Source organism: Ursus maritimus, unplaced genomic scaffold (assembly GCF_017311325.1).
Source record: "Ursus maritimus isolate PB19 unplaced genomic scaffold, ASM1731132v1 scaffold_2, whole genome shotgun sequence".
In the NCBI taxonomy this organism is placed as follows: domain Eukaryota; kingdom Metazoa; phylum Chordata; class Mammalia; order Carnivora; family Ursidae; genus Ursus; species Ursus maritimus.
In genome coordinates this window covers 8,909,493-8,919,888 of record NW_024424452.1, presented here as the reverse complement: position 1 = coordinate 8,919,888, position 10,396 = coordinate 8,909,493, and the positions used below count along the sequence as shown (strand labels likewise).

Genomic DNA, 10,396 nt, shown 5'->3' with positions numbered 1-10,396 from the left:
TAGATGGGATGCTGCCTGATTCATGAACCAAACAATAAAGACAATTCGCTCTTTAAAATTTACTGGGTTGGGCGCCTGGCTGGCTCAGTTGGCAGAGCATGCAATTCTTGATCTCGGGGTTGTAAGTTCGAGCCCCACGCTGGGTGTAGAGATTACTTAAAAATAAAATCTTTGGGGCACCTGGGTGGCTCAGTCGGTTAAGCGTCTGACTGGGTTTTGGCTCAGGTCATGACCTCACCGGTGGTGGGATCCAGCCCCACATCAGGCTCCACACTCATTGGGGAGCCTGCTTGAGATTCTCTCTCCCTCTACCCCTCCCCCAACACGCGCACACGCATGCGCACACGCTCTCTCTCATAAATAAATCTTTAAGAAATAAAAAAACAAAATAAAAATTTTAAGTGCTCGCTTTAGCAACACATATTCTAAAATTGGAATAATACAGAGAAGATTAGCATGGCCCCTGCTCGAGAATGACACTAAAATTCATGAGCATTCTGTATTAAAAAAAAAAAAGATTAAAATCTTAAAAAAAAAAAATAAATAAAATTCACTGGGTTGAATTTTTGTTATTTAACACAGCAAACCCAGAGGGGAGGGTTTCCCCGAGGTGAGCTGGGAGCTGCTTCTCTGTGCCGGCAGCCTCCGCACCCCACACTGCCCCCCACAACCCATGTTGGTTAAGTCAAAGGAAGTTGGGGGGTAATCTCTTCCCTTCACTTATTATCCCACGAGTAAACTAGAGTACATATTAAAAAAAATACCCCCCCCAAAAAAACCACCAAGGGACTGTTTAAGCAACTTAAACCTATGGTTTGATTACTTCAGAAGTAAGCATTTGCAAGTGAGTCCACACTTCTGTGGGAATTAGGCGCCATTAATTTTTTTTTTTTAAGTTATCTCCACACCCAACGTGGGGCTCGAACTCACGACCCCGAGATCAAGAGCCGCATGCGACTGAGCCAGTCAGGCGCCCCGGTGCGATTAATTTTTGTAGTCCTCCTCCCCTCCTTCCTGGCAGAGTAGTCCATCAGTGTATGTTGACCCTGCCAGTCTTTCTTCACCCTCTCCCACCAGGACTGGTATAGTAACCACCGGACCTTCTTCTCTGGTCCTACCCCCTCCAGCCAGCGCCCCCCAGGCCGCCCTACCCGCCTAAACTGCCACTCTCACTCCCTCCTGGGGAACCGTGGCTCCGGCACCTCTGAGCTCCCGGGCTTTTCTCCCAAGCCCGCCCAGTGCCCTCTCTTCACCTCTGTTCACACAGCTGCTTCTACTTAAACTGACCTCCCCTCCTACCTCCCGTAAAATTGGGCAACAACCCCTAAAATTCCCTGGTCTCCTAATGAGGCCTCTTCCTGTTCTCTCACTTGGAATGGGCTCCATGCCACCCCTGATCCGTCCCACCCTCCTCCAATCAAGGCCCTTCTCCCCATCTCCCCCGTAGACCTGGGACTGCTCTTAACTCCCTCTCTGGGCCAGCGAAGGGCTGACACATGGGAGTGGGAGTAGGGAAGGGGCAAGACGCTATGAGTGAATACGCTGCCCGCCCACGCTTGTCAGATTTAACTCGAACACAAATCACTTGGGAAGAGAGTAAAACACCAGATTCTGACTCAGTAGGTCGGGGGGGGGGCTGAGAGTCTGCAGTTCTAACAAGCTGCCAGGTGATGCGAAGCTGCTAGATTGGGGACTGGCCCCCTGATTGGTTGGGGAAGGGAGGCAGGTGGGAGCCCAGGTGCAGGTGGCATCATCTGGGGTATAAGACCGCTGGGTGGTGGCTGATCAGGAGTTACCAGGGGGAGTGACTGGAGGAGCCATGGGGCTGAGCTATGGGCTCTTCATCTGCTCTCTGCTCTTGGGAGGCACGGGGTTGTGTTACTCCCAGACCACCTGGTGGGGTGAGACCCCCTACCCATTGCCATCTAGGCCCCCCGTGGTGGTAGAGTGTCTGGAGGCCCAGCTGGTGGTCACTGTCAGCAAAGACCTGTTCGGTACTGGGAAGCTCGTCAGGCCTGCAGACCTCACCCTGGGTCCGGAGAACTGTGAGCCCCTGGGCTCTGTGGACACGGATGATGTGGTCAGGTTTGAGGTCGGGCTGCACGAGTGTGGCAACGGGGTGCAGGTGAGACTTGGCCCCCTTGGTGGCCGTGGGGAGTGTGGATGCAGAGCCAGGGAGAGGTGGGGCTGGGCCAGAGCCCTTTCACTGGTTGAGGGCAGGGGGCAGCTGAGGCCTGAAGCTTGGAATTGGTGACTTGATGGTGGTTGAAAGTACTTGTCCCTAGTGGCTGGAATCAGGTAGGAGGGTTGGAGTCCAGAGACGGCCGGCCTGTGCACTTTGGGCCAGACAGGGAATCTCCCACTCTGATTCCTGAAGGTCTGTGAAGCCCTGGAAAGCATCCAGGAGAGATGTGGCTTTGAGGGAGGGGGCAAAGGGTGTCATGATCACCTCTGTGTTAAGGGTCCCGGGGGGTGGGGACGCTTAACTCAGGAGGCAGGTACTGAAGAGCTAAGTAATTCAGCCTACAAGGAGGGGCTTTCAGCAAGGCAGGGCTGGACTGGGCCCAGGATCCCTAGCTGGTCCCGGATTCCCTGGGCTTCCTGCCACCCCACAGCCTGTCCTCTCCTTTGTCCTGGGCTCTTGCCTATCTGGCCCTGGACTCACAGCTCAGCTTGGCTAAGGTAGGGGCAAGCTCAGTAAGTACCTGGAGCCCTTCTGGGGCTCTGATCCTCATGTTGCCCGCATCCCCAGGGCTTGCCCTGAGGCCTCCTGGCCCTTGTTTCCCCAGGAAGAGGACAGGGAGCCCAGAGAACCCCAGGTGTTATTTGAGGAATCATTCTGGTTGAGTAACTCCCAAACTTTGGTCATTAGAACCACCCGGGGAGCATTTAAAAATCCTGATTCCCGTCTCCTGGGCTAAATCAGGCCAGCAGTGGGAAGCCAGCCAGCTAGTGAGGTCCTTAAGGCCCCCAGGTGACTCCAATACACACAATCGGGGCGGGGGGGGGGTTGTCTCCCAATTCTGTCTGATAAGCATGACCTGGGGCCAGGCCCTGTGCTGTCTCACCAGTTGGGCGGGTAATTGGTTTAATGCCCTGAGCTTAGGAACAGAGCGACCCACAGATGATGATGCTGGTCCTTTTGGGGCCTCGCTAACAGAAAGCTAGGACTCTACCCTAAAGATGGAGCAGTTTGGGCAGGGCCAGGCAGCACGGTCACCTCCCGGGTGGCCCCTTGAAAGATCCAAGTATCCGGTAGCACCTGCCTGAGTTCTTCCTGCCTCAGGCAACCACTGACCCAGTTTCCCTTTCTGTGATGTGGGTATGAGAAGTCAGAAAAGGAAGGGCAAGTTGAGTCTTAATTGCTGTGGCTGTGAGTTAAAGTTCCTGGAACTTTCTGGGTTCTTCCAGGTGGCTTTCTTGGTCCCAGGCCTTCCCTGCCCCCCTTCCACCCCCAAAAGGAAACAGTGTTGGGATGGGGCTCAGCAGCCTGGGAAGGGGAGCACATGCCCAACACCCCTGGTTTTCAGGCACCGCTTGGGGCCTGACAGCTGATCCAGACCCTCTGCGGTGGCATCACAACCCCCGGAGATGGAGGTTGGAGGGTGGTACCTGTTCAGGCTTTCCCATGGGTTAGTGGGAGGGTGGGCTTGGAGTCCAGGGCCCGGGGCCGCCCTCCCTGCACCCTTGTGTGGGCCGGCGATGCTGGTGGGGTAACAGCTTCCATTCCGCTCAGGTGACCGACCGTGCTCTGGTATACAGCACGTTCCTGCTGCACAGCCCCCGGCCCGCGGGAAACCTGTCCGTCCTGAGGACTAACCGCGCCAAGGTTCCCATCGAGTGCCACTATCCCAGGTCAGTGTGCGACCGGGCCCCTCTGGCGGCCTGGCTGCTGTAAGGTGTGAGTAGTTAGGTTGACGTCACGGCCCTCTGCCCCAGCTGGGAGTGGGGAGCCTCCTGAGTCTACCTTGAGCTTCTTGGTGGAAGCTGCAGGCCCAGGCCCACGTTGAAGTTCTGAAGAACTCTCTGGGCGGGGGAAGTTCTAGGCTTGGGCTATTGCAGCCTGCTCTTTGCCTCTGGCTTCCCCCAAGACACCCACAAAGGTGGGAGAAACCACTTAAGCCTTAACACCAAGCACGTGCCTGTGACCTTGGCCCCTGGGGCATGAGGAGAGGGTGACTGTGGCTCATGATGACAAGGCCACAATGCCGGGTCCTGTGTGGCTCAGCTGAGTGCAGCGCGCACAGGCTGGCAGGAGGCAAGGGAGGTGGTGCTGATACCTTGAGGGTGTGGGCCTGGGGAGGGGTCCTGGTAGAGGCTCCCAGAACAAGCTCTGGCCTGGGAGGGTGCCTCCGGGACAGGTGGGACTGACAGTCTGGGCAGAGTCACACACTCCCCAGGGGGGTGCAGCGTGCCACTAGTGGGGCTTGGAGCCCAGGGCCTAGTCAACAAGCGAAGGGGGACAGAGGGGTTCTAAAGGCCCAACCAGATCCAGAGAAGGTGCTCAGGCTCACACCTTAGCAGGCACCCCTCCCTGAGAGCCCAGCTGAACGGGTAAGAACTGTTTCTCAACCCAGAAGGACCTCTGACAGCTGGAACCGGGGGCAGATGGAGTTGGTGAGACCAGCCGAGATGTGGTGGAATGGGTTCTGAACCCCTGGCAGCAGGGGTGGAGGGAGCTCAGAGCCTGACCAGGTCGGGTGGGGGAGGACGGAGGACGGAGGACCCAAGGGCAGAAAGGCCAGCCGCCCCCATACTAGTTTGAGAGGCTGAAGGCCTCCTGGGACCACGGCTGCCTCGCTTTAGGATGTCTCTGCCTGGCACTGACCTGAGAACATGGGCTTGCCTGGCTCGATGGCGGCGGGCAGTGCAGGGTCTGCCCCAGGCTGGGATGCTCTGTCCTCACTCCAGATACCCGAGGCCTAGACGCAGCCTCTTGCATGAGACCTAGTGGGGTTGGCAGGGCAGACCTCGGCTGACATCCCACTGCTTCCAAGGACCTTCCCATCCTGGTATAGGCTCAGACAGTCCCCGTGGCCTCTCAAAAACCAGAGCCTCTTTGTATTTATCTCTGAAGGGCTTCACCAGCACCCCCCCACCCCGCCTCGAGAACCCTGAGCGGTGCGGAGAGGGCTGGCTGCCTCAGACCCAAAACCTGACTCTGGGGTTAACCCTGAGAAGCCGACCTGGGTCTAGAGCCCAAACTCTGAGGTCAGGTGTATCCCATCTTCGTGCCTCAGCTGCAATGTCCTCACAGCTGGAGGGAGGGGCCCACTCACAGGTGTGGAGTTCGGGAGGGGCAGGGGGCAGGCTCAGACTTCGGGTGTCTGTTCAGCTGCCTTGGACTTGCTGCCTGGCTGGGCCGCAGCTGAGGACCCTGCGGTGAGGTAGAAACGAGAGATACACCCTCTCCGTTGACGCCAGGTAGGGTGAGCTCAGAACAGGTGTGGACAGCTGCCTTTCTCCACAGACACAGCAATGTGAGCAGCCAGGCCATCCTGCCCACCTGGGTGCCCTTTAGGACCACGATACTCTCAGAGGAGAAGCTCGTTTTCTCCCTCCGCCTGATGGAGGGTAAGCAAGGAGGGCTGGCGGAGGGGGGCTGGCAGGGAGAGCTCTGGCGGTCTCACCCCTGACTGTGTGCCTTTCAGAGGACTGGGGCTCTGAGAAGCGGTCCCCCACCTTCCAGCTGGGAGACGTAGCCCACCTCCAGGCCGAAGTCCACACTGGCAGCCACGTGCCACTGCAACTGTTCGTGGACCACTGCGTGGCCACGCTGACACCAGCCCGGAATGCCTCCCCTCATCACACCATCGTGGACTTCCATGGGTGAGGGCTGGGTCACCTCTCTAGGGAGCCCTGGTAACACCCTGACCTCCACCACCTGCCTCAGCCCCCGACTCCATTGTCCACTCCTTCTCTTCAAAGCTGTCTTGTGGATGGTCTCTCTGATGCCTCTTCTGCCTTCAAAGCACCCAGACCCAGGCCAGAGACTCTGCAGTTCACAGTAGACATGTTCCACTTTGCTAATGACTCCAGAAACACGGTAATTAGCCTTTAAAAAATAACTTGGGGGCACCTGGCTAGCTCAGTGGAGCATGTGACTCTTGATCTCAGGGTTGAGAGTTCAAGCCCCACGTTGGGTGTGGAGCCTGCTTTGGGGGGTGGGGAGAGACTTGGAATAAGATTGAACTATAGGGTCAGGCTGACCAGGTTTACTGTCTGCTGTGGGTCACCAGCTATCTCCTTAAGCAATGACCTGATAGCTCTGTTCCTGTCCCAAAACTCTGAACTCAGCAGATAAAGCCGTGGGCTCTAATGAGATCTTCAAAGAAGAAGCATGAGTGGCACAAACCCTTATAGGGAGGTAGGAAACCCATGAAAGGTGGGGAGAATCCAGGGTCTTCAAAATAGAACAAACCAGGGGAAGAGCTAATGGTTCGGATGAGATGAGGACCACCTACCACGGCACCTGGTGGCCAGGTCACTAACCTGGTCTTCGCCATGGTGGGCAGGGCCGGAAGCCAGAGGAGGGGTTGAGCAAAGGGGTTGACAAAAACAGGTGTCAGCTTTCCTGGAGGCTTTTTTTTTTTTTTTAATTAATAATGATTTTTTATTATATTATGTTAGTCACCATATAGTACATCCCCGGTTTTCGATGTAAGGCTCGATGATTCATTAGTTGTGTATAACACCCAGTGCACCATGCAATATGTGCCCTCCCTACTACCCATCACCGGTCTATCCCATTCCCCCACCCCCCTCCTGGAGGCTTTTTGGAAGGGCGAGGAAAACAGGTACGAATTTCTCTTCCTACGGTGGTCTCGTGAACGTGATCGTAGACTAGACCAGTGACTTCTGAAACTTGAATGCATCAGCGGCATCCGGAGGGTTTACTGAAGTAGGTTGGGCCCCACCCCCAGGACTTGGTTTTGCATCCGTAACCTCGCCAGGTGGTGCTGATGCTGTTGCTGCTGCTGGCTCTGGGAACCACCCTTTGAACCGCTAAGCTAGAAAGCCCAGCCTAAAACTTGGGGGTGGAGAGGGAGGGAGCGAAGACGTGGACTGCTTCTGATGGCTGGGGCAGCAAGCACAGGTAGCACTGGTCTCTAGCCAGAAAGTGCTGGTAGAATTTCACAAATAAAAATCAAGTAGCTCTTAAATAAGTTTCCTGAGCTAGGAGCTCGGGATGTGAAGTTTGGAATAGCTGGTCAGGAAGTGATCGTAGCAGGGATTTTCCCCCCCTTAATTCTGGCTCTATACTCATCACCTGGAAAGGTCATATAATCCCATCTTTTCACTTAATTGGGGTGGGGACTGGCATCCCTTTTCTAACATTGTATTATGGAAATCCTCATCTGATGAAAGAATTTCACACAAATACCCATACACCTATTTAGATTTCTACCATTAGACTAAAGGATGAATGACAGTAAAATACTGTCTTGTTTTACTCGGAAATCATCAAAAGCTACTTAAGCTCCCAGGGGACTCTAATAAGCAACTGGGTTTACAAACCACTAAACCAAAGGCTTATATGGCTGAGGGGCATTAAGGGGTAAACACGGTGAATTTGTGGATGACACTGAGGCTACCACCCCGTGCCCAGCAGGTCTGTTCTGAGAACAGGAAGTTTGATACAGGCTGGCCAAGAGCAGGAAGGGTGTGAATCGAGGCTATTGGTGAGATGTCCTGAAGTTCCTGACGGTGGGTCCTAGGTGGGATGGGGCTGCGGATAAAGGAGAACGGGCTGAGAAAGGGTCCTGGCCCCTAGATCGGTGACCTTGTAAGTCCTAGAGTGGAGGATCCTAGTCGGGGTGGGGAGTGCCATTGACTTCAGAGGTGACCTACTGGGGCGAAGAGGAGATGAGGTTTCATATGGGTGGTGCCTATCAGCACAGGTGCAGCCTGAGCTGGTATCTCCATCTCTAGGGATTGGGGGGGGGGCACCGGAGACCAGAGGATGATGTGCATCCGTGGAAGGCAGCCTTAGCTCGGGGAGGGTTCTCCCTCAACAGTAAATGGGATGGTTTGGCTGATTGTGTCCAAGGCACAGAAGTAAACCTTCACTCAAGAGGAACAGAGAACCATTCTAGAGTCTTAGGCCCCTGTTAACATCAAAAAATGTACTGGGAAGAAGCATGAGGATAGAAGCAGTGCTTTCCTGAAATAGGGATTCTGAGGGACCCTAGAGCTCTCCTCTTCTGGGGCAGATAGAAGGCTGGTGGCCTGGGGTGCCTGGCGGGCTCAGTCAGTGGAACACGTGACTCTTGATCTTGGGGTTGAGATCAGGCCTCACGTTGGGTGTAGAGATCACTTTAAAATCTTACAAACAAAACCAGTGGCTAGAAGTACATCCTACCCTTGTTCAAATTTCTGAAGTGGCTTCCCTGCTGGTACACTCAGCCACTAGGTGGTAGCCAAGGTTTGTGGCTCTGCAGAAGACTTCAGAGAAGGTGGTAGAAATTCTCTGTCCTTGTAGGGTTGGCAGGGGGTGCCAGAACACTACCTGGAGTATGGCGGGGACCTCTGCCTGGGGATGCCTCTGCCGAGAGGACCAGGGCTGACCTGAGCCCTGGCTTTGTGTCAAAATTTCCCCTATCCCAGGTGGTAGGGTGGTAAGTGGTTAGACAGAGTCTGAGAAATCGAGGGGGGTATTGTAATAAAGCTGGTAGGTTCCGATCTAGAATCTGAGCTGCCACTTAACTCTTGGGCAACTTCACCTCTGACCCTCTACTCCTATCTCTAAAATGGAACTCCGCCAAGGGTTAAGGATTAAAGAACTGGTTTGTTCAAGCCCCTGGTAGAGCCTGGAATTCCAGTAACAGCTGCTCTTACTTCTAGATTTACATCACCTGCCATCTGAAGGTCACCCCGGCTGACCGAGTCCCGGACCAGCTAAACAAAGCCTGTTCCTTCATCAAGTCCACCAAGAGGTTAGACGTGGCTGGGGTTGAAAGCCTGAGAGGCCTCCCTGGGGTCTGTTCCCTTAGTATGTACGTCAGCCGCGGGCTGGTTCCTGAGGGCAACAGGGCCATCCGATCTTGTCTTCCCCCGTTCAGATGGTTCCCTGTAGAAGGCACTGCTGACATCTGTCGCTGTTGTAGCAAAGGCAGCTGTGGACTTCCAGGCCGTTCCAGGAGGCTGTCCCACCTAGAGAGAGGGTGGCCCAAGTCTGCTTCCCGAGCCCGAAATCGCAGGCACGGTAGGTGTTAGGACCCTGGCAGGCTTCTTGCCCTCTCCTCCGTCTAGGGTACCGCTGTCCTTGCAGGGTGACATTCCTCCTTGGTCCCCCATTTAAGGCTGCTCACCACTGGGGGAATGCTGTTTTGGGCTTTCTTACATAGAAGCCTTGGGGGCTAATGGGGGGGGCTCTAAACCGAGCATCAGCCAGGGGTTCTGAGTAGGGTATGATCGGGAGTGTGGGGAGATAACGCAGTTTTTTTATTTTTATTTTTAAAGATTTTATTTGTCAGACACAGGGAACAAGCAGGGGGAGAGGCAGGCAGAGGGAGAAGCAGGCTCCCCGCTGAGCGAGGAGCCCGATGCAGGACTCATCCAGTCCTGGGACCATGATCTGAGCCAGAGGCAGCCGCTTAACCAACTGAGCCACCCAGGTGTCCCATAATGCAGCTTTTAGAAGAAAACCTACTAGTTCAATCTGAAACAGAGCAAAAACCCTCCATCTGACCCCTGGTTCGGGACTAAGATGACGCTCAGGTGTCCTGTGTCTTTCAGTGACTGAAGAAGCAGAGATCACCGTGGGGCCTCTGATCTTCTTGGGAAAGGCTGGTGATGGTGGTGTGGGGGGGTCCACCTCTCCTCCCACCTCTGTGATGCTGGGCTTAGGCCTGGCCACGGTGGTATCCCTGACTCTGGCTACCATTGTCCTGCTCCTGGCCCGGAGGCCTCGCCCTGCTTCCCGCTCTGTGATCTGCCCTGTGTCTGTTCCCCAATAAAAGAAGAAAGTGAGCTCTGGGATGCGGTGCAGTGATGTCAGGGGAGGGGGGGAGGGGGGCAGATGGGAGAACAGTGCTGTGGGTTCCAGTAGCACCCTTCAGCAAGGACTGTTGGCACCTCCAGCGTCGGGTGGTCTGTCCACAGCAGAGAGGCCAGACTGGGTTGTGAAGGCAAGCCTGCATTTTCCTGGCTTTGGGCAACATGACCTCCCTGGGAGCAGGGCTCACCTTCCCAGGCAGCAATCATCCCATGTCTCCAAGGAGGCCGAGATGTCAGCTATTGGGGGCAAAAGCAGGGTGGACCTTGCCAGCCCCCACTGGGCTAGCAGAGGGTCTTGTGTCTCTGGACCCCGTGCGCCTGAAATGGGGGGGGGGTGGGGGGCAGGGAGGAAAGGACGGAGTCTGCCTCTCTAGGGGCAGCAGGCTAGAGGCCCAGA

At 55.4% G+C, this 10,396-nt stretch overlaps 1 protein-coding gene and 1 non-coding gene across 2 annotated transcripts; both read left to right on the top strand.

Annotated features, from left to right (window-relative positions):
- Positions 1-401: 401 nt before the first annotated feature.
- On the top strand, positions 402-508 carry LOC121104122. Its single transcript, XR_005836492.1, has one exon. It is a non-coding gene; the product is annotated as a U6 spliceosomal RNA (small nuclear RNA).
- A 1,144-nt stretch (positions 509-1,652) lies between these two features.
- ZP3 (zona pellucida glycoprotein 3) lies at positions 1,653-9,969 on the top strand. The gene is made up of 8 exons (XM_008698535.2): positions 1,653-2,125; positions 3,737-3,855; positions 5,471-5,574; positions 5,652-5,829; positions 5,929-6,046; positions 8,845-8,936; positions 9,063-9,205; positions 9,739-9,969. Exons 1-8 carry the CDS (start codon positions 1,820-1,822, stop codon positions 9,957-9,959), a joined length of 1,281 nt encoding a protein of 426 aa, XP_008696757.1. The 5' UTR covers positions 1,653-1,819; the 3' UTR covers positions 9,960-9,969.
- The last annotated feature ends 427 nt before the right edge of the window (positions 9,970-10,396 follow it).

Excerpts from the sequence above, each read along its gene's own strand:
- ZP3 (XM_008698535.2), top strand. The coding sequence starts at position 1,820 with ATGGGGCTGAGCTATGGGCTCTTCATCTGCTCTCTGCTCTTGGGAGGC. Across the intron at positions 2,126-3,736 it reads AGTGTGGCAACGGGGTGCAG|GTGACCGACCGTGCTCTGGT; the intron begins GTGAGACTTGGC and ends CATTCCGCTCAG. Across the intron at positions 8,937-9,062 it reads TTCATCAAGTCCACCAAGAG|ATGGTTCCCTGTAGAAGGCA; the intron begins GTTAGACGTGGC and ends TCCCCCGTTCAG.